Here is a 25,093-nt window from a genome sequence, read left to right as displayed (position 1 = left end):
ATGACCCCAAAGACAAAGTAGGGAAAAGCATATAAAACAATGAATTACAACAAATAGCATGTGCTCCTCTTCAACTTACAAACAAAACAACTCCCCTCATGACCACTAAGAAAGGTATTTAAATTCAGATAATTTAGTCTTCCTTGCATCCCTTGGAATTCCTTTAAGTGCCTTTACTGTTTCTAGTTATTTGAAACTCATGCACACAAAATAACAGATTTAAAACCAGCCAGAAAACATCAAGTGCTGAGAATTGCATTAAAGTTACACTTTATGACATTTCATTAAAATGAGTTTTATTTGTAACAGCTGCCCATAATTTCTAGATATAGAAGTTAAATAGGGATTCCTAAATCTTACTGAATTACATTCACTGGCCCAGGAGGCAGAGCGTAAACTGAGTTTGTCATAGGTTTAGGGACTAAGAATATACCATGTATATGTTCACTGTCATCCAATGGAAGCCTGAAAATGAATTAAAGAAATAGAAAATGAAAGAATCAGAGAAGGAAATACATAATATTATCATAAATTGGCTTCAATGTCACTTACAAATTCTGCAAAACATAATTCCATTCCCTTTGTGAAGACAAGTGTTTTAATGAAGCTGGTAAAAGAAATAAGAAATGTCCTTTGTTAAAGGGAACCTCTATGGAGAGAAAGGAATCAAATTTGTGACTCTTTGTGCTCTACACAGAGTCACAAAAAACAGCTGGAAACTGTTTTGCCTATTTGAAGGCTGACAAATATTAGAGAAAATTCACAAGTCAGATACATTTTATCAGGTGCCAGTTTCTCAAAAGCAGGTTCAGCAAGTCTACCTGAAAAAAACCATATTCCTACACATTTATTTGATTTCATAAATGCAAACTCATGATGGCAGTATTGAACAGGCCAAAATTTCACTTGAAAGGTCTGAATAATGTAAATGACGATGGAACCTCCAACAAGATTAGGAACCCCTTAGCCAGAAAAAAAATGTTCACTTCATCAATAATCAGCTCACTTCTACTACTGAAAGTAGTGGTGTAAGTGGTGCTTAAACATAGAAAAGTAGTAAAAATGAAATTACACTAGAAATAATGAAAAATTAGAAGTCTAAGGAGTGACATTTATTCTTGGATCTTTTCAGAAGAGATCTAATGGGATGTTACCCACACTTAATTATTTCACTAAAACACCCAGTAAATTTCAGTTCTGCAAGATAGCTGGACATGGAACACTTCTCTGCACAAAATCCTTTTGATCTGCCTTTTACTGAGAATTCACCTTGTTCACCTTGTCACCAAATAGCCTTGTGGCCATTCCACAGCCACATTAAGATTTTGAGAGGTTGTATTTTACTCTGGGGGGCCACCCCTGCTTCTCAACAGACAGTTCTATGAAACTGCTCAGGGTCTAAATTTGATTGTTCACACCAACTCCATTACTTTAGAAGGAATTAACTTTCCTTCACTCGGACCCTCACTTTCTAGCAATAGTTTTAATGAAATTACAGGAATTTGAAATTAGGTCTTAAGTCAAATGTTCATTATTTCTCTAAAACTTAAAGTCTGCCACCAAATATTTTCTTTCACAGAAAAATTCTGAAGACAAGTTGCCATAAAAAGCTGAAAAGGAGCTAAGAAAAACCCAACAAAACAGCTACCTCATTTTATTCTTTAGTCAAGTGACTGAAGCATTTATCTCATATGGAAACTGTATGTATACATACATTTCACCGAACAAAAGAAACTTGGATACAAAGTAAATTTATACTTGAAATACACTAAAGCGAACTGTTCATTAAAGAGGTTTCTGTAGCAACAAAACCTAACATTATTGAACTACATTCATTTCTTAAGAATTTCAAGGATATTACCGGTAGTTCAGTACTGGTGGAAGAAGCACAGGAGTAATGTGAAATTGCAACTTCACTGGGCCCAGATCACGCCAAGTTGTTATGATTTATCTTCACTACCAACTTGGGTCACAACACAGTGCCAAAATCTTGATCTTCTTTACCGGCCCTCAATAAATCACTCTAAGGTTCAGCCATATCATAGAAAAGGAGCATTTAAGTCTGGCAAGAATGCTACTTGAAATGCTCCAGAAAAATAAAATACCATAACTAATGTGTCAGCAAACAAGAAATCTTCCCTATTTACAATAAATGTAGCTTTTCAAAAATATCATAACTAATAGAAAAAGTGGGAAAATCAAAGTTTTTGTAAAGAGATGCACATCATAGATGACAATAAGTACCTCCTTTGGCACAGAAATAGTAGATTTAAATACCTTAATTTTGACTGTGTTAACAATTGAAAACTAGAGATAGCAGTGCTGACTTTATGATCATGGGCATAAAGCCAACCAGAATTCAATGGAAACAAAATTATCTTAGGTAATTATCTTATTGTTGTATCTCTCCAAATGTCTTAGGAATAGCCCAATTTGGGCAAAACCTAAATCTTTAGGTTTCTCTTTCTTTTTGAATTATTATCTAAGTCTGGGCTTCCCCCCCACCCCCTACCCCACCCCTCCTCACTTGGTAAATGAAAGGTATAGCTAAATCTCATGTTTTAAATGAAAGATGTGGTGTTTTTTCAGTAGTATTGGTCTCACTGGAAACAGGAATCTTACTGTCACTGAGGAACACTGGTATGATGATTCTTTTGATCAGGTTGGTCCTAGCTTGCTAAACAAAGAGACAAAAGGAATAAGCTAGTTTTGTTCTGGCTGTCCATACATTACCTGCACAAAGCTTCACACTGACAGAATATAATACTTTTCCACTTTCAAGTCTTATTAGACTAATATTTAAATGAAAGAATTTACTCCAGAATTTAGCTAACAGATAGCTCTGTTTTAGCAGACATATCTATGAAAAAAGAGGGCATCTGCAGGAAGAACTGTACTCAGCATTGGTGAGGCCTCACTGCAAGTCCTGCATTCAGTTCTGGGCCACTCGCTTTAAAAAGAACAATGAGATGCTGCAGTGTGCCCAGAAAAAGGCAACAGGGCTCTTGTAAGGCCTAGGAAATATGTCTTAGCAGGAATGGCTGAGGGAGCTGGTTTTGTTTAATCTCTGAGGAGGCTCAGGGGGGAGCTCATCACTCTCTGTAAGCACCTGAAAGGAGGGTGTAGTGAGGTGGGGGCTGATCTCTACTGCTGTGTCTGCAGTGACAGGAACAGAGGAAATGGTCTTACGCTGAGATACGGAGATTCAGAGTGGCTGTTAGAATAAAATTTCACTGTTAGGGTTGTCGGGTATTGGGATAGGTTGCCCAGGGAGGTGTTGGAGTCACCATCCCTGGAATGTTTAAGAGGTGTCTGGATCTGGCACTGGATGGATCTGGTTTGGCAGTTTAGTGTTTGCAATGATAGTGCTGAGTGAACAGTTGGATTGGGTGATCTTGAATGTCTCTACCAACCTTGATGATTCTATTCTAAGAAAATGTTGTCCTGGCATGGAAGGTAATAACTAGTTACTACTTAGAGAACAGAGAGTAAAAAAACTCTTAACGATTGAGAACATGCCTCAAATGTAATGATTTTAATTATGATTCACATGTCTAGCCAAATATCCTAAATACAGCCATTGTAAAATTATTGCAAAAGACACTTTAAAATAAACTATAGAATTAATGGAGAAAAGATTTCCAGGACCAGTCAGCTGGGTAATAAGGCCATGTTAAAGCAAATTAATTTTATAATCCTTAATAAATGGTTGAAGAGATAAAAACCAGAAAATTTCCAATCACTAGTCTATACCTTTATATGATTATTTCTAAGCTACAGCTGCATTTTGTATAGATAAACAGAAAAAAAAAACCCCATGATAGTTGTAGAAAAACCCACAAAACAAAACCAGTTTTAAATACTCCTTAAAACAAGGGTGGAAGTGGTGAGGAAAAGCAGACAGTTTGAAAAAGGCATTGACAATCTTTTTTCAACTCCCTGCTGGGTAATATGAGCATATCACCAATAGGTGTGGGACCTAAAATTGTTGAAAGTGAATAAAATTTGACCCACCATCTGTTTTTCTCAAAAACAGACAATTAACAATTTAATTGACTTGGCACACCATATATTACAGTACATATGTCACACTAGATGAAGTGATTTGGTTTCTACAAAGTTGTAGAAAAGGTGCCTTGAAGCTTTTAGATTATGCCTATTTCTTGGTTGTAATATTTTAGAGACCCTTTTTCATTTTGAGAAAAAAAACTATGCCCAGGGCTTAAATTCTGTCATGTGCAGCTTTTAGTCTTTTTAAATGCAATGCTAAAGTAGGAAATAATGCACCATACCGCTATGCCAAATGTTATTTATTACACGGTGTCTGGGCTTTCATTTTATGAAGCCTGGGGCTGGACTGTCAGATTACAGGTGTCCTTTAGGTTGAAATAAAAAGTTAACAGTAGTAATTGCCATGTTAACTAAATACATAGTATATTCACTACTGCCCAAGTATAGGGCATTTTTCACATATTCTAAGTACACTAACACAATGTACATTTTCAGGATTCTTTTTGATTTAATTTATCTATTTATTACTATACATTTAAGTGGTTAATCTTAGGGAGAAAAATAACCAGTTTGAGGAGAAAATAATATTAGCACAGTACACTCAAATAAACAAATTACAATGCAGTATCTTCACATAGTCATAGTACTCAATGGCTTCTATCATCAGATATGAAGGTATTTTTTAACCTAAATATGATCTGCAAATGTCATGTAGAAAGCAACCATAACACTTGTGGTCTAAGGTTTTTTTTTATACCTCTTACAGTTAGACTTATGATACGATTTATTATTGCAGCTATGTCCATACCCTACAGATATTACATTCATATCTGTTTTAAGTAACTGCAAGACAGAATTCTAAAAAATTCATGGTTGTATGTAATAAATAATAAATTGGTGACAGCCCCTAGGTCTTGCCAACAAGAAAGTGACTGTATTCAACAGCACACTTAATCTTTTTCACCAACAATTAAGGTAATTTTGTTTTCTCCTCAATTTGACCAAAATTTTAAACTGAAAGGTCTTTTTTTTTCCTTCGTTACTACTGACAATGCAGCTACCAAAAAGTTTAAATTTTCATATAATTCACTACTTTTCAGAAAGTCAAGCACAATTTCTTCCCCCATTTGAAATTCCTAGTTATTAAGGCAACCATTTTCTCCATGCACTTATATGTATTTATTATAAATCTGGTCCATAAAAGCAGTCATTTCTGTAATTATAGTGAACTTTACCACTTGTCTGCCTTTTCCCTTATCCCTAGCTCATAATATGTGGACACTGATTACTTTTTTTATCATCTCAGACTAAAGAAAGAATGCATTTAACATCATTTTTCTCCATACAACGAATTCAGACACCTATATGTTTCACAATTTTTAATATATAGCTATTATATATATAAATTATATGTGGTCTACTTGTTAGCAATGCATAGACAATTGACAGGAGAGAACTCTGGGTTCTGGAGGACAAGTCTTAAAAGGATTTAAACTTTCTTTTTAGGAAGGTTATATATAGTGTGGTTGCTATCCCATTAACATTAAATGGCCTAAGTGTTGCAATGACCTGCCATGGCAGGTTTCAGTGTTTGACTGGGTTTGCCTTGGCCAGAGCTGCTTTTAAACTGGTTTGAGCCAAAACAGAAGTTGTTTGGTAATGATGTGACCTATTACTTATCCTGCCTGAGCTTTTGTGCCAGTCATGTGCAGGGAAGCTCTGACTAATGGGGGTAATCACTGCATAATATTTCACAGCCCTGGGTGGTTGTGGAAATAGGGCTGCAAGGTGGGTGAGTGGATCCTGCAAATTCAAAACAGTAACTGGGAGTCAAAGAAGAAATAAAAAGGAAAACAACCAGAAACCAAAGATAAACAAGGTGGCTGTTTCAAGCAGTATGTAAGGATAACTGCCTAAGGAGTTAGAGAAGGGAGTCCCACCAGGATCATCCTACTCCTCCAAGCACTGAAGTCAGGATGCTGATAAATTGTAGTACATTCCTCCCCACTGCCCTCTGCAAGTGGAAGGCAAATGTTAATGTTAGGTCACAAAAAACTTTGTGAAGGTAAACTGAAAACCAGGGAAAAGGAGCAGATAATAGCAAAGTGTTGCACCATCTTATCTGTATTGTTAATAAAGTTCCTCTGTGTTAATTAGATAATCTGAATGCTGGACTTAAAATGTGAATTAGACAAAGAAGAAATTTTTATTTCTTTTTATATTGTGTTCCACTTTGCTTATGCTTAGACTGAATATATCACTCCACTGAAGTACAAGTTTCTCTTTATCCCTTCCTATGTCTGGATGACACAGCTCTCATCATCTTAGATGAGATAATCATCAGATCACCTCCCTGAAATGCCTCCTCAAAGAGGAAGAATTGCAAGCCTCATGATTTCAGGGAGAAGGTGCTCAAAATTACACCAAACAAAAATATTTTAAATTACTTCTTTAAATTTGGAATAATATCAGTTTGCTTCCCTATTTCCAGGAATTCAGTTGAATTTTAAATAACATCATTAACAGACCTTCTAATTTTCATTATTATTAAATGCCTACTAAAAGCACCTTCTAAGGCTGACTTGTGAACTCATTTGTTTCATGTCATCTAATTAATTTCATCAGGTTAACTTCTGTATTTGTTCAATAATTTACATTAACACTCAGAGAAAGTTGTCATAATATCACTTTAATTACCATTTAATTAAAATACTGGTCATGACACCTATTTAGTAAAGTTCATTTTCTTCACAAATGGGTCTCTGTAACAATGCAAACAGTTCAACTTAATAGTCATAAGTGACTAACAAAAGCAGTAATAAAGATTTGTTAGTTTAGAGGCACATCCTCATATCTCCATATTTTCCCAATGAGTTTAAAATGCAGATTTAATTGATATTATACTGTACAGTTTTATATATTTTTCTATATTAGTTAATCTATGAAAAAACCAACTCAAGTCCACTACCATCTCCAGTTCCATTTAAAAAGAAAAAAACCTATTTTCTGCAGAAATTGAAACAAAGACCTTAAATGCATTTCTGTATCACTGAAGTTTCTTGCAGCTATTTCAAATTTCCCAGATATTGTATTTTCAAGTGCTGCTCTCCTAAGCCCCAGTTACAAGTAGTTCATAACAGCATCCCAAAACTCGGTTTAGCTGAGAAGCCTGTTGTGGTCTTCTTTCATTAGCTGTCCCTATCACCATTAAATCAGCATTATTAAAGTTTTCACCATAGAATTGCAACTTTGTTCAGTTTTACTTTCACAATGCAGTTGTACTTTTACCTAAGTAAAATAATTGAAATTCCACATACATGTTAGATTATTCAACTGCAAAAACTCTGTGTGCATTTTTATTTTTTTTATATTGAAATATGTTCCCACTTGAGGGAGTCTAATTTTTTCCTTTTTTCCCATGGTAAAGAACAATTATAGAACTCTGATTGTTACAAGCCATAAAAGAACAGGTATTTTTCTGGTAGTTCTCAACATGACAAAACTAAACCACAGAAAACTGTCTCCAAGGGACACTGGATTGATAAAAAATGTTCTTATTGTCAGTATTATGATGAGTAATTCAGAACAAGAAAAAGCCAAAAAGAATTTTTAGAGGAATGGCATTAAAAAGTGCAAGTTTATATTTCCAAATCTTCATTTTTTCCTGCTTAAAAAACCAAAAAAAAAATTTGTTTCTCAGATTATTTCCAGAATTGCATAGTATATAAATGCTGACAGATCTATTGAACCTGAGGTTTGTGATATCTAAAGTTAAAAATAGAGCAATAGAAAGAAGCTATCATGGAGACCATGGGGAAAACGTTTTTTACACTCCCATTACTTTTTCTTTAATTTTAACTTAGAGATTCTAGAAAATAAAACTAATTCTGAATATTCACTGTATTTTTAGAGTGAATGGGACCAAAGACTGCATCAGAAGCACTAAACTCCACAGCATGTTGTCTGGAGAACTATAATATTTGCCTAGGCATATCACCTTGGATCTTCCTAGGGTTTCTCTGCCACTCGCTTTCTCAGGTGTTCCATCAGACTTTATGAATATTACAAGTTACAAGGAATTCCAGATCAGCTACTCTCATCTTGTGGTACTTCAGCTTAGCAGATCACTTTTTACATGATTGGCAAGATTTTCAATAGGCAAAATATTTCAGCTTAGAGGAAGGGGAGAGGAAAAAAGGAAAAGGGGAGAAGAATGAGATGGAAAGTAATTGTGAGGAGGAGAGGGAGAGAAGGAGAGATTAAAGGAGAGAACAGAGCAGCCCTGGCAAGTAGATCTTTTTGTGTAAATGGAAGAACTTCAGTATCTGGAGAAGCCATTAATTGCGAACTATAAAAGATATGGACAGATACTAAAACACAGAAATGTAATAATGGCAACATTATTATTGTAATAATAATGACAACAAAAACAAAAAAATGTATTTTGAGCTGTTGACAGAGAAAGTAAAGGCTCAGCGTTTAGACCCCTTAGCAACACCTTGGAGCACTGGCCAGTCAGTGCAGTATTTTGTTTTCTGATAAAATTGAATCTGTCAGCATTTTGTACATGCTGCTAAAAACAACAAAAAGCTAAAGCTAAAGGCAAAGAGAGATGTCACCCTCTTCATTTTATTAAAGAAAAAAATTTAAAAGCCTAGATTTAGAATTCAAGGATAAAGATGATTGTCTATTTTTTGATGTGACAACACAGAAAAAAAATCCTCTTGAGATTAGAGATTGGATTTTTACCTTAGTTTTAAGGAATCCAAATTCACACTATACACCTCACTTTAATAACAGATTTGCACCATGGGGATCAACAATGTGTTATTCCAGCATTTTTCATACGCCATGAAGTACTTTAAGCATAGAAATACCCCACAAAGGGCTAAAAGAAAGGTGAAAGAAAAAATGCATTATTTAGAATTTTTATTTCATTTCCATTTCTTACATTAAATATAATGACGAAAGGGATGTTCAGCACATATTTTAGATAACCAACATGAACTATCAGCATAAATAAGGCTCTCTTTGTACAATCTTTCATATATTTCTCAATTAAAAAACCCTAAAATTTATAAAAAAACCCATAAAAGAAAAAAAAAATCAAGCATAAATACACGTAATGTCCCCTGTGGCAAAGAAACTAGATTTCAGTAAACTCTTGCTTCATCACCAAAAAAAAGACATAAATTTAGTAAAAGTTTGGCAATAACACCATTACTGTGAAAGTACAGGCTCATCAGTTCAGAAAAATAATAAATGAATTTAATGCAAAGTAATTTAATGATTAGTGCACTATCTGTGCACCATCTTTGGAAGTACGCATCACCATGTAGTAAGCTGGTGTAATAGTTTTGCCTGGGGTAAGGGGCAGTTTTCTTCCCAGAGGGTCATGGTGCAGTTTTGGAATTGCAATGAAAATAGCATTGATCAGACACTGATGTTTAACCTACTGCTGATCAGGGCTTGCACAGAATCCAGGCCTTGGGCGCTCCTCACCATCCTAACAGGGAGGAGGCTGTGGCAGCACAAACCAGAGGGGGCACAGGCAGGACAGCTGATCCCAGCTGGCCCCAGGGATAGCCCAGAGCATTTGATGTCATGCTCAGCAATAGGAGCTGGGAGAAGGAGGGAGACAGGGACCTTCAGAGATACAGAGCCTGCTTTCCCAAGTACACATTTATGAATAACACTGTTAAACATCTGCCTGACAGTGGGAAAAGGAAAATGAGTGCCTTGCTTAGTTTTGCTTGCATGTGCAGCTTTTGATTTACTTATTAAACTCTGTCTCAGTCCATGAGTTTTCTCACTTTTTTCTTTTGGACTGTGTCCTTCATCCTGCTGCAAGGGGTGTAAGCATGTGTGATTTAGGTGCCTGCTGGGGTCAACTGCAATAGTCAAATATAAGCAGGCAAATCATTATAGCATTAAAGCATTATAGCTTTTAGGCATTTTCTCTGGAAATATGTAACAGAAAATGCCAACCAACAGCAAACTGAAATAAATGCCAGCAATAAATGCAAGATACACTCTACACTAATACGACATAAGTAATTAATAGAAATTTCTCAGACTATCAAAATATATGATGAAAAGGCCTGCTGATGTAGTTGTTTTCTAGCATAATAGCACTCACAGAAATTAATTATTGACTCGGAGGAAAAAGAAGGGAAAAATAAATAATATTCTCAGGGCATATGCTTGACAATATGGAAAACCCAGAAGACCAAGTTAGTAAAGTGTAACATCTCAATCAGTTATGCTTATTCTTTTGAATGTTTCATCTGGAAAAAAATTGAAAAAAAATCTATACATACATACACTTTAAGTCCTGACTGGATTCCAAATATGACTTGCTTGCATCTACCTGACATACTGAAATATACAAAACAAAACAACTACTTTACCCAAGCAAGATGCATTTTCTTCTATGCAATGCAAACAGATGAATAAATTAAGCAACTACTATGCCATGATGTTATTTCAGTAGATAAACAGATGGAAATCTTACTTCTGTCACCCTTTCACAGGCTGATGTAGCAGGAAATGCATCTTTAGTGTTTTGAAAACTGACATCTCCAGACACTGCCACACACAGACCTTCACCACTGCAAAAAAATTGATGCAGTACAACCACGAGGAGCCTCCTTCAACTCAATGCAAGTGTAGTAAAAGGCATGGACTAATCAGGCATGGCACATTCTCAATGTTGTAAAATGTGTGGAGAAAATAAGGTCTGAAGTCAGGAATCACGACCAGTTGGTAGAGAACACAATAAACCTTGCACTGCACATAAGAAGACAGATTCACTCAGAGATAAGAAAGGCGTTAAGTATGGACAAAGAACTCTATATTCCTGCCACTTTTTAGAGCTCTTCAGGTCAAGATTTCCTATCTGCTAATCTATCATGTTGGGCTTTTCAATTCTACCCTTTGGCCAGAAGAATCTTTGAAAAGCATTAATTGCTTTATTATTTGTGTTATTTATTTTTGCCTTCAGTTGTAGAGATAAGACTCATAAATGCATGTAACAAAATTCTAACTTAAGCTGTTTTGAATATACTTTTTACTCCTAAATCAAAGATAAACAGTTACTATCTTATAACATATATGCTTAATGCAGAATACAACAAAAGTGATTGCAGTTAAATACACACTGAAGCACTGCAGACAACAAAGAGTAACAGCCACTTAGCCCAGTGTCCGGGTTTAAGCAGCAGCTAATACTTAGGGACATAGCAATAGATGACCTTTCTACATGTAATGTATTCATATTGCCCAACAGACTAAGGTCAGAGCAGTGAAAATCCTTCCAATTCTTTATGGATAACACTATCACAAAAGGTTGAATTGCTAAATACTTTTAATTAAATATTGTAAAGCAGAGAGAATGACCTACAATTTTATTGAACAAAATTAAAAAGTTGTGGGAGTCACCTTCAAATAAGAACTTGTCTGACCAGTTCTCCACTGACAAGAGGGGAATTGTAGAAAAGGATCGTAAGCCATATGCCACATATGCCACCTTCCTTTTAACCGAACAAAACAATTAAGTACAATTATGAATATTAAGTTGACTTGTTGAAGCCAAATGACCTCCTTTTTAAATCAACTTGGAGAATATAATATTAAACAGCACTAACATGGAGAATCAGAGTAGTTAGGGTAAGAAGAGACCTCTGAAGATGGCCTAGTCCAACCAGAGATGATCTAGCCCAATAGCCAAATCAGATTTCAAACTCAACATTCAAAAAGAAGCTTATATGCAAATAGCACCAGTAAATAAATATTTTGGGACATAGAAAGGTGAAATGGAGAAAAAGTATACAATTTCATTTTCAAGAACTTGCTTTAAGACTGAAGACCTATTTTCACCAATCTGGGAAAATTAACAGAAAAATGAAAGTTTCTCAATACCAAAAAGATACACCTTCCAGACATTGTTTTAAAAGACATCCAAAAAACCCTATATGAAAATACATTCTGATGCAACAGCTTTTAGAGACGCATCTTACTGTTAGTTTTAAATTACCTGAGATCAATATATTTGCTTTGAGTGATTACAGAGTTACAAGAAATACTGGTAAAAATTTATTGAGAAGCTAAATTCCAGTGGCTGCATAAAATGCTGTAATTTCTAAACCCTCTACTAGTTTATGTTTTTAAGACCTTCTTTATAATATAACCTGCATAGCCTTTTAAGATCCCAGAAATACCACATAAGATTTTATGAAAGATTACATCTGATGCAACATTGATTTATATTTGTCCCTATAAATTTTATGAAGTATACAATTTTGCATATTTAAAAAGTACCCATTACATAGTAACATTTGACTATTTGTTGGATTGAAAATATATTTGTATGCGTTTAAATGCACATGTATACAAAAAACCTGCACACAATCCCTTAAGGGTAGAAAATGGCTAGTAGTGCAGCAGTAGTCTTTTTATTCAAACCCAAATGCAAAACATATATCCTGATAAAGATAGGAAATTCCTTGTCTCAGCCATTCCTCAAACATGAACTTTTCTAATAATGAATATGAAGTATTGAAGATTGCAATGTAAAAAACTGGTTGGAAGAAATTAGTAATTAAAAACTAATATCCCAATAACAACAACAAAACAAGCAAAAATAACAACAATTAAAAACAAAAAAATCTACAAAACCCAAACAAACAAAAAAAACCCAAACAAAACAAAACAATCAAAAACACATCACAAAACTTCAAGGTATGTATCAAAGTTTTGGAAGAACTTATTTTCTAGGGAACAACACATGATCATTTGTAAACAACCCTCTCATAATCCCCAAAAACTATCAATTAGTATCCAAATAACATAGGTACTCCATCAGAAAATATCAAAAGCTTCCAATTTGCCTAGCTGCCATAAAGCAATAGTATAAGACCTAAGTAATTTTTCTGTACCCGTGATTCTATGAGAACTTGGGTTGTGATTCAAAGTGCAGGTTGAAAAGCTTAAGAAATGTCCAGTTTCTTAAGGTGATTTTAGTAAGGTAGGACAGGGATGCAAATAAACTTTCTATTTTCAGGAAGAGTTCCAAAAGACACCTGAAAAGTACAGATGTAAACCTGAGATGTAACAAGACTGTAGAAATTATAATTAAGCTTAAATTCAGCTGACACATGGATAAAAATTACATCAACAAACCACCACGGTTTTTTTAAAGCAAAGTCCTGCATTATAAATCCACTAATGCTTTTCAGAAAGATTAGCTGGCATAGAGATGAGAGAAATTCAGTTTAGGTATATACTATTTGTAGTTCCAAAAGAGCATTTGAGGAAGCCCAAATTGAAGGTTCTTACAGAGATTAGGAACTCTTTCATAAAATGACAGGCTTTTTTTCTGCATGTTAGCTTAAAATATAGTTAGCTGATGGTAAAAGTAAATGGTCAGTTCTACCAGAGGAGAGAAGTCACTAATGGACTTCTTCTGTATCTGAACTGTTTCACAGAATCACAGAATAGGTAAGGCTGCAAGGGAGCACAGTGAGTCATCTGGTCCAACCTCCCTGCTCAAGCAGGATCATCCCACAGCACAATGCACAGGAGAATGTGCATTGAATATTTCCAGCTCTTGAATATTTCCAATGAGGGAGATTCCCATGCATGGTCACTGCACACTAAAGATCTTCCTCATGTTCAGGTTTCCTTCCTGCACACCAGTTCTTGCTCATTGCCTCTTATCCTATTGCTTGGCACCATCAAGTAGAGCCTGGATCCATCCTCTGATGCCCTCCCTTCAAATACTTATAGACATTGATGAGAACCTCTCTCCAAGATCTTTTCTCAAGATTGAACAAGCCCAGATCCCTCAGTCTTTCCTCATGAGAGAAATGGTCCAGGCCCTTCATTATCTATTTTGCCCTCCACTTGACTCGCTCCAGGAACTTCATGCTTTTTTTTTTGCTGAGGATTCCAGAACTGGACAAAGTACTCCAGATATGCCTTACTAGGGCTGGGTAAAGGGACAGGATCACCTCTGCTGACCTGGTGGCAATGCTCTTCCTAATGCACTCCAGAACACCACTGGCCTTCTTGGCCACACAGGCACACTGCTGGGCTCATGGTCGGTTTGTTTTCCAGCAGGATCCCAGGTGCTTCTCTGCAGAGCTGCTTCCCAGCAGGTCAGCCCCCAGCCTGGACTGGTCCATGGGGTTATTTTCCCCCATGTGCAGGACCCTGCACTTCTCTTTGTCGAATTTCAAACTCATCTCTGCCCATCTCTCCAACCTCTTCTGAAGGCCTGGGCAGCCCTCTGGGGTGTTGGCCACTCCTCCCAGCTTTGTGTCTTCAGTCAGCTTGCCAAGGAGGCATCTGTCCCTTCATCCAAGTCATTGATGAATAAGTTAAATGATACTGGGCCCAATATGGAACCTTGGAGGACACCATTAGTGAAAAATCTTCAACTAGGTTGTCACTGACTATGACCCTCTGGGATCTGCCATTCAACCAGTTCTCAATCCACCTCACTGCTCACTCATCCAGTCAACAGCTCCTGATTTTGTCTATCAGGACTTTGTGAGAGACAGGATGAAAAGCCTTGCTGAACCCAAGGCAGACAATATCCACTGCTCTCCTCTCATTCATCCAGATATAAACAACTACAACAGGTAGTTGTTTCACTGTAGAAGGCAATGTTTGGTCAAGCCTGATTTACCTTTAGTGAATCCATGCTGAATTCTTCTAATCTAACTCTTCTTGTCATCCATATAGATACAGATGGCCTTCAGAATGAAGTGCTCCATCACCTTTCCAGGGATTGAAGTGAGGCTGACTGGCCAATAGTTCCCTGTGTCCCTCTTCTTGCCCTTTTTGAAGACCAGGGTGAGATTTGCTTTTTTCCAGTCCCCAGGCACCTCTCCTGATTGCCATGACCTTGCAAAGATGACTGTGAGTGTGCTCGTTACGGTGCCCAGAAGCTCTCGTGGACACATCCTGCCAGAGCTCATGGGCTTGTGGATGTCAAGTTTGCTTAGGTGTTATCTAACACAATCCTCCTTCACCAAGGAAAACTCTTCTTTCCAAGACTCCTTTACCCTGGTCTGTGTTAGAGAACCCTGAGGGCTGATCATGTTAGTGAAGATTGATGCCAAGAAGGCATTTGATAACTCTGCCTTCTCTGCATCCTCTATTACCAGGGCTCACCTCAATTCACTAATGGGCCCACATTCTTCTTTTGTTTTTCTTTTTTTATTGATCCATTTTAAGAAGCTCTTGTTGTCCTGGACATCATTGGTCAGATTTAATTCCAGATGGGCCTTGGCCTTCCTGATCTCTCATTTCTACTTATTCTGACAATCTCTCCATATTCATTCCAAGAGGCCACTTCCATCCCTGCTTTCATCTCCTGTGTATTTGCTGTTTATGCTTGAGTAGTGACAGGAATTCTTTATTTATTCCCACACATCTCTTGTCTCCTCTGTCTGATTTTTTACTTGTTAGGATGCATCATTCTTGTGCAGGGTTAGATGTGATGCTTGGATATCAACCAACTCTCTTGGACCCCATTTCCCTGTGGTGCTTTTTTTCTATGAGATTCTTCAAGGAACATCTCCAAACAGACTGAAGTCATCTCTCCTGAAATCAATGGCTGTAATTTTACTTGCTGCCCTGCTTTCTCCTCACCCAATATTGAACTTCAAAATCTCATGTCCACTACAGCCAAGACTGCTCCCAACCTTCATATCACCAAGAAGACCTTCCCAGTTCAGTAGAATGAGGTTGAGGAACACACCATTCCTTGTGGGCTCCTCCAGTACCCGTGTCAGAAAGCGGCCACCAATGCTTTTCAGGATCCTCCTGGATTGTTTCTGCTCTGCTGTGTGGCTTGTCCAGCAGATGTCAGGGTAGTTAAAGTTATTGTCTGACAATATATTAGAAGATGGAAAACAGGGCAAGCAGTGAAATGACAAAGCTTGCTGATGATAGCTTACACAAAACAGTAATGAGGACAATTACCTGTGAAGAAATAAAGGTCATGCAAAACCAAGTAAGCAGTAAAATGGAAGATTAAATAAATTGTATTTTCTAGGAAAAAATGAAAAGGCATCTGACAAAGCTAGTAGAACTACAGTGAACAGAAGGAAATACTTCTTCACTGAAATGTCCTTGCCATAAAATATTTAGAATACTAAAATTATATGTAAGCTTGAGAGGAAAAACAGACGAAATCATGGATGAAAAAGTCCATCAAGTTTCACTTACTCTAAATACACTGTATTTAGAGAGTGTCTATGCCATAAACTGTTAGGGAGTAAGAAAATATGTTGTAGAAGTATCACTATATAATTTCTTGTTATTTTTTCCTTATATTGTGTCCAGTTACATGAATCTTTCTTATGCTTCTCTAAAACTGTTCTCATACTCTTTTAATCTAGGGATTACAAACAGGAAATTCTATGTTGAATGCATGGTTTGAAAATTAGATACAAATATTGTTAACATATTTGGATAAGGTTGACTGAGTGGGGTCAGAAAAAGTCAGTGGTAAATTGTGGCCAACAAAGCAGGAAGAACACAAGAGTAAAATACACAATCGACTACTATCTTGGCATTAAGTTAACAAGGGGAACTGCCACAAGTTTCTGAAATGGATGCACTTTTGCTCAATCTGTTCAAGAAATATCTGAAAAAGAAATTATCTTGAATTATAAAAGTTTCAACAACTTTCAGCAGATGTGGAATCAGTATAGAGAAATTTTTACTGTATTAGTAAACTGTTGGTAAGTAGTGTTGCCCAAAAATAAGTGTTTAAATTTTTGAAAAATACAAAGCAATATCTGCATTTAAGAATTTGAACTAATCATGAAACTTATATGGATTAAAATAATTTGCATGGATTTTTAACATTAGTGCAAATCTCTGCATGTCATTCTGCAAAATAAAGTTAGGATGCACAAGGCATAGAACTGAGGCTAGAATCCAATCAAATAAGCAATTTATATGATCCTGTCTAGTTATTGCACCACAAAACACACAAAAAGAACAAGTACATGATGAGAAACACAGAGAAGAGTGGATAGAAAGGCAACAGAAATGATCAGAACAGTTAAAATACCACAAAAGAATATACACTGAAAATTATAAAATTGAACAATTCAGAAAGTAGAAATGTGTCATATATTTAATTATTGATTTTGATATGTAGAAAGCAGAAAAGCTTTACTTCCCCCATCCTCACAAAAGGGGGATTACATAGTATTTAACTAAAGAAACACATCAACTGTCTTGTGAAATCCAAAACTACACAATGAAACTGTCCAAAGTCTCACTGATGCTTAGTTGTTGTTTTTTGGGTTTTTTAAATTAGCCAATAATAGGAACAGTAAAATTAAAGCCATATTTTTCTCTTGGTAGAATGAACGTGAAAGTACATATTTCATAGATAGGCAAATTTCACAGTTTGTCAAAGTGAGACCTTCCTGAAGTCTGTACTATGGTAAATGGTTCATATTTCACACATTTGAAATTCATGATTATAGACGTGGGGGACTAACAATGGATTCAGATAATTCAGTATTCTGTCACCAATAGAAAAGCAATCACTGTTGGGCAGTTAGTCATGGAAAAATATCTCTGTGCCATCTGTGACAAAAACCCTCAGATGTATCTGAAACTCAGGGCTTAGTGCTAGGAAAATAGGATAAAATGTGGATCACAAACTCCAGACGGCTGCCCCAGGCTCCACTAGTATCCCAAGAACTCAGGAACAAGCCATAGTGCTTGAAGCAAGATGAACGCCGTGCTTTAAGCAAAAAGAAATCTGAAATACAGGATGTCAGAGTGTAAATCCCATATCCTAAAGTTCAGTCACCATTGTGGAAAATGGTTAGTTTTGTCTGTTCCAGAAGACTCAAATCTGACCTAAACAGAAGTTCAGCTTTCCCACCTGATGCTGATAAAGCCAATTTTTACTATGTTTATATTACTGATTTCATTCCCTACAGCATCTTTTCCTACTATTTTACACCATGACTATTTACATTATTTGTTAATTCAAAAACTTTTGTCATACAGTTTATGTTGAAAGATGGTACAAAGAAGATCTTATATTTAATCTTTCACTCATGTCCCAAGTTACAAAAGGAGATGTGTGTATGAAAGCTATTACACTTTATATTCTCATATATAATTTTCCATGAACTATAATATTCTATTGCTATATTATAAAAGATTTTGTGAAATCAAAATCTGCAAAATCTTATCTTAGAAAAATGGGTTTCTTTGAAGGCTCTGCCATATATTTGTCTCATATTTTGTGCAGCTGTTTCATACTCTATTATAGATGAAGACCATTCAGTTCCAGTGTTTGAGTATTTTGGAGATTATTTCTCTACTACTACTGTTTAGCAAGATACTTCTTTTCTCTTCACCATGGCTTTGAGAATAAAAGTGCTACTGTGACAATATGGTACTATTTTCTGAAATATTGAATGATCCTAAGCATTCATGAAACACTCCAACATTTAAAACTATTAATTTGTGGTTTCTTTTCATAGTAGTGATATGGCAAGTCTGAAAATCCATAATTTATTTGTTTTACTTGTTAACTACACAATCACCAAAGTCTGATCTCATTTCTAAAGAAAGGTTTTCAAATAATCCCTAAAATTATGATGTGAAAATAATTCAGTTAAATTTCTAAATATTCCATATTTTTACTTAATAAAGCTGCACATACATTTGAAGCATGAAACAGACCCAAAACAATTTATACTACAGTGGCTAAGAGATAAAATATTTTCTATAATGTGGCAGTGCTTGTATTTCTGTCCTGTTTAATCCCTATATTAATTACTCTACCTTTTTAAGTAGTGGGGTGTTTTTATGCGATATGGGAAAAGAGATATCAAAACAACAATTAATATTACTTACTTTAAAACAGTCTCACAAATATTTATTTTCTAATAATTATAAAGTTATCCAGCTATTAAAAATCATAAAATAGCTCCATGTCCAACACCTCAATGTGTAAGTAAACAAAATTTCACAAAATCTTCCTAGATTTTATCAAATGGCAGATACATAAAAGAGGATCATCTGTTAGTTCTTGTAATAACAAACTTAAAAGAAAAAATCAGCTAAAAACTGATATATACAGATGTATATAAAAATTAATTTGTCTATTTCTAAAACTAAAAATGATGTGGCATAATCAGTTCTATTCCAGTCAGAAAGGAGGTGTCCTTCTATCTTGCACTGTAAGCACGTATACCATTTTGGGGAACAGTGGGGAAAGGGCACTGGGTGATGACACTGATGGTGATGACATCCCATAACCTTTTGCTCCTCATATTCCATGTAGGAATTGGAATGATCTTCAAAATTCCCAGAATCAGATGCAAATGTCACTAAGATTTAAGAATGTCGTCATGAATTTTGATGGGATGAGGCATGGATATCTCCACTACATCTAGTTAGTTGAGTCTGAGAAGCACAGAAGCAGATCATCAAAACCTTCTACTAGTAAATTATTTTACTGTTAGTAAGTAGTTATAAGTACAATATCAAGTAATTAACTCCAGCATAAGTAGATCAATAAAGTGAAACAATAAATACCCATATTATTTATGTGCATTTCATTGTGTTTTAATGGTTTTACTTTGAAAAAAGCTTTACAAGTTCCTGAGAAATGCCCATTAGCAGCTGAAGCACCAAAGCAATGCTATTCCTGATGTCATTCAATTGCATCTTATGAATTACCTCAAACGAATGTAATTTGGGCCTTTCAAGATTGCTCCATGATGAAAACTAAAACAAGGGCAGTGAGAATGATCAGGAGAAGATTCAGTTCAAAAATCAAACTGCTGGATCTAAGGTAAAATGCTAATGTAATTGTACCTGTCACATAAGCAGAAATTTACAAGACTTATACACCTAATAAATGCATGTAAAATAAATACAGTATCAGCCATAGCTAGCTAAGTGGACAGTGGAATTTGTGAGGTGGAAGAGGTCAAGTTAAAGTAATACATTTCATCTAGTTAAGAGATGAACAAGCAAGCTAAGCATACATTCTGAAGATTTAATGAAATAACTTGAACTGAAATTTCCTTTGACCCTGACTTCTAGAAATCATCATTCTCATAAGTATCTCTAAAAATTCTCTGAAAAAGGAAAATTCTTTGCAATTTTTTTATTCTAGCAAATAATTCAGTGTTATGTCACAGCCCTGAATGCACTGTTCTAATGCAAATACTGAGTTTTACCTTACTGGACTTTCTCTCAACTACCAATTCATAAATTTCAAAACTTAAATTGCAGAACCGTTGCTAATCCAAAATAATACCCATTTATGCATCTGTTTTCAGTGCCTACCCTTGTTACTATAAAGGACTTAACACAGTTTTAAAAACAACAGAAATAGCAATCCCTTAAGACATAATTTGCCCTTGATACCCTTTCCATTTTATGACCATTGCCTAATTTCTGATATGTCTAATAAACACATCCTCTCAGGCATCAAAATGAAGGCAACTTAGATAAAAAAATTATCCCAGACTCTGGATTGGCGGTGAGGTGGTGGTGGGGAATCCCACAAAATAAACCCAAACAGGAATAAAAGAACAAAAAAGGCAATCCCCCCACACAACCACCACCACAGAGCAAATATTCATTGTTTGCTTCATTCAAGTGCTATTTAGTGAACTAAAAAAATTACTATTGTAGGGCAAGAGAGAAATAGATTCAATATCTAGGCATACAATCACAAAGTTGATTAAATGGAGATGCTGTTGTGAATGTTCACCCTTTCTGTACCCTTCTACCTATTCATATTCAATTAATTTTATTCTTGCAGAACTATAGCTTCTAAGAATAAATGTAACTCATGAATAAAAGAAGACATAGCATATAAGAATAGACAATAATCCTCTGCCTTCTGCAAACTAAAACTGCTGCAAGTAAAACTGATTTTATCAGGAAAGAATCATGTAAATAAAAGAATGGACAACTTGAGCTCTGCAAGTTGGAGTTCAGATAGAAACCCCATCCTTTTCCACTCAAATAAGGTTCTAGTTTTGCTGTCTTAGGAAATGATTGAACTTTTTTATACTAATCCTTCTCTTGCCCCTTTCAGTAGCCTGAATTTGGAAATCTTAGGTCTTAATTAGTACCATGCAGCAAAGTACTAAGGTCTTCTTATCTTAGACCACTAGATATGAATATCTAGAGTGCACAAGTGCACTTGTACCACACCACTGTGGAGCTTTACTTTACACTACAGGAAAGTTATGGACAAAAAACAAAAAACACCCCAGCAAGTCACACTGTGCAGGTTTATTCACAATATGCTCATTCACCCCCTCTGCCGATTCTCAACAACATCAGCTCCATTTCTAATATGCACAATCACTGGTTTAACTTTTTCCTCACCTCTCTTATTTTCTGATGAATAATCATACTTTCTAGTATCTGGTTTTGGTGCTAGACAGCAACCATGAAATTAAAAAAGTTCTTGTAAGAAAGACATACATCTATGTCAAAGATAATATAAAAAAACACCCAACTAATTTTTAATAATACAGAAATGCATGAATATGTATATATATGTTGTACTTTCGCTTTTCTTTTATTTTGTTGCTCATACTCTATAAAAACTGTACGCTCTTCCAGAGGTATCAAATAGCAACAGATTGTTTATATAGTGCATTATGTACTTTAAGACCATAAAGAATAACATTCTTAGGTTTTTTTTGGTCCTGGCTCAAAACTTAGTAGTAATTCAAGTTGTTCACTCGCAGTGGTATTTTTATGCTATGATAGATATTAATTTTCAAAAGAATGTAGGAAGTATTCATTTTGCTTTACTCATTCATCTTTAAATAGCAACAGAATTATTTCATTTTAATAGTTGTGAATATTAAATAAGAGAAAATAAAAGTAAAGTGTAAAGTTATATGTCAAAATTCAATTGCTGTTACAACATATCAAACAAATGCTTGGGTTTCATGTAACACAACACCTTTAAGAGTTTTTGTTGCTTGTTTGTTTTTTTTTTTTTACAATTCAGCTTATATTTTTCTTCTTTTTAAAACTGACTGAACTGGAAATAGGATGCATCCACTCACTAATATGAAAGAAAAACTTTCCATAATATTGGCCTAGTTTTTGGTACACCATTACATTTGCTTCCAATGATGTCATTACCTTTGTAGTTAACCTTGAAACCAATTGAGCCCACACTTTCATCCGTTTGAAGGTGCAACCACATCTGGTTGCTCATGCTCACAATTAAGTCTGGTACAAAGCTCCCGGTTAACCTATAGATAGAAGAAAATTTCTGTAAAGCCATTAAGCATTAAGTAAGGAGATTTTTTTCTTTTTGTAAGAAATCTAAATAACTGCCAAGCATTTTTTTTTAATATTTACTTTTAAATTCATTGCATTCAGCTCACACTAAAGTAGTTATTTACTAGCTGGCCCACCAGGACAACCCTCACATTTCCAATGACTGGAGAATTGATAGTAGTCTATAAACACATGCAACTATTACTTATGTTGTATTGAAATATTTCATCTCACTTTCAGTTGCTGCTTCAGAAAGATATACAACCTCCCTAATCCTTAACCTCATCTGACAATCCAGTGCCCACTACTCAGGTACATGAAGGCGTATCAATAGCATTAGAAGCCCATAATGAGGCATTACAGTGATTCTTTTATTTTTCTAGTATGCAGCTACCCACTTTGAAATACATGTCTTCCATATTTAAAAGAAAGCTGTCAATTTTAAGTAGCAACATTATTATGAAGGCTCTTGTCTTCCCTGCACTCTCTCAACTCCTCTCATCACTTCTTCTACAAAAAAGGAAAAACAGCCTAAATAGAATCAGCTGTCGTCTATTCCTTCATTAAGAAAACTAACAAAAGTCACAACTTTAAACCTTCTACTGTTACAGGGTGCTGATTAATAGAAAAAAGTAAACTTGATTTTCTTTTTTTTCTTTTTTTAAAATTTTAATATTATTTGCAAAAACTTGCAAATCAGCGCAATCCTAAATGTTGATTCTATTTGCTCAATAAACAGTGTGATAGCAATAAGGAAATATTGTGAAATCTGCAGTTTTATGTTATATTGCATTTTTTTCTCCAAAATTTTGTCTCAGATTCTGTTATAGTTTATTATCTGAAATGAAATGCTGAACAGCTTCCAGATATTTTTTATTCTTGTAAAGTGGATCACAAGCACAATACTGTATAGCAGTGAAAACTGCTCATTTTTTGAAGTTCTAACCATTCTTTAAAGCTAGCTGAAACTTAAAATGGACTACTTTAAATGCATTTTACAGTTAATTTTAGTTCTTCCCTCTGGTCCTTTTTAGCTTCCTTCTCTATTGAATAGTCTGCTGTGGGAAAAAAACCCACGTCTGTTTCCCACATCTGTGTTCACAGATGGAGCTACTAGAAAGACTCTTGCCAGAACTGAACAAGTAAATGCCTGGTCAAAATAACATATTAACTGCTCATTCCTGCACTAAGGGAAAGTGTCTTCAGTGAGTTCAGTCTTTGCCAAATTAGTAGATTAACAGGATGTTTCTGAGAAACCACACTGATGTAATGGCTAACAGAGTTTTGTAATTGTCACTGGTGACTGACAGTATGTATTTGGAATATTAAGGGCATTGAGAATATTAATCTTTCTGTTGTGTCAGACAGAATAATTTCCTTAAAAAATCTCCATCAAAATGTTCAGCATTCCCATTTTCTGAAATTAAATATAAATACTTTTTATTTCATCCCTATTTTACAAGAAATACTTTCCAATTAAATAGTACAGGAAGAAAAAAAAACATTTGAAAATACATTATTGAAAAAAAAAAAAACAAGAAGAAATCAAGACAACAGAAAAATCACTTGTTGATCTATCTTTTAAGTTCTTTTTTAAGTCCCTGTAAAACATTTAGGAATGAGCCACAGAGCAATAAGATCCAGAAAACCATTATTATGTGGAGGAAGCTATTAAAAAAAAAATGAAATTCTGCCCTGGAGAATTATTCTTTCTGTCCTTCTGGGGATTTATGTAGGTTCCACTACCCTGTATTCAGTACCTAGATTCCTCTCCTGAAGTACATGTTCCCTTTTAAAAGCTAAAGAGTGAACACTGAGAGCAGTAGAAATGGAAGTATGTGATTATGATGTCTTCCTTTTTATTAAACAGCTTAACAGTTACAACACCCAGCAGGGTGTTTTCCAGCTCTTCCTCTACAACTCCAGAACTACTCCTCCCACATCCTAGTGACATATATTCTCCCCCTGAAGAGAGGAAAGAGTACGCTGGGTTTGAGGACATTCAGAAGATTGTGACACTCTCCATTTGCTGAAGACAGCCTGTAATATGAGATTAGACACATGCACACCCAACACAGCAAGCATACTAAAAGATTTAATTTCACAATTTGTATGCTGGATTTTCAAAAGGCTTGTTACAGGAACCAGTGCCTAGATGGATATTGCATTAAAAGTCACCTGCAGCAATTGTCAGACCAAGCTGCTGAAAGCAAACTTCCAAACGTCCTGAAAAAGTGCTGTGACTGATGTATGGGGTCACCATTTATTTTCCTTCTTCCCCTCTATCCCTTGGTAATAACACTTAACACTGCTCCACCTTGCATTTTAGTTTCATAAGAAAGCGTTAAGAATGGCTTCATATCAGTTATCTTTTCAAACTGACTAAAAATATTATAGCAATCAGGTTTAAGTTCGCTTGGGTGCCAGGCTCACCACGTTAGAGCAGACTGCCACGTTGCTGGGGGCAGGCTCAGAATCACAGGCACCAGAGAAACTTAATGGCAAGTACTCAAAAGGCTTTGGAGTTTAGCTCCTTCTCTGATTTACATCAGCAGAATAGGAATAATCAGGACTGCAATTATCAATTCAGGAACTTAATTCCTAAATGCCACTTAACTTCCATTTTTGCTTCTCAACCTTACTATCAAGCAGTGCCCAGTAAAACTAGCAGATTAAACACTTGGATAAGTTTCTTGATTAACCCTGATAAATTGGTAGATAAATGTTTTCACATTATTAACACATAAACGAGACATATTTA

General features: G+C 35.4%; 1 protein-coding gene across 7 annotated transcripts in view; it reads right to left on the bottom strand.

Annotated features, from left to right (window-relative positions):
• CSMD3 (CUB and Sushi multiple domains 3) overlaps positions 1-25,093 on the bottom strand; it is a 580,686-nt gene that overhangs the window by 271,796 nt on the left and 283,797 nt on the right. For all 7 annotated transcript variants that reach the window (XM_074556146.1, XM_014263981.3, XM_074556154.1 and 4 more), the window contains one exon: positions 22,192-22,304. In XM_074556146.1, coding sequence (XP_074412247.1) covers positions 22,192-22,304 — 113 coding nt within the window. The remainder of the gene's footprint in view (positions 1-22,191; positions 22,305-25,093) is intronic.

The sequence above is a fragment of the Zonotrichia albicollis genome, chromosome 1 (genome assembly GCF_047830755.1).
Source record: "Zonotrichia albicollis isolate bZonAlb1 chromosome 1, bZonAlb1.hap1, whole genome shotgun sequence".
NCBI classification, from domain to species: Eukaryota; Metazoa; Chordata; class Aves; order Passeriformes; family Passerellidae; genus Zonotrichia; species Zonotrichia albicollis.
This window is presented reverse-complemented; position numbering and strand designations above follow the sequence as displayed.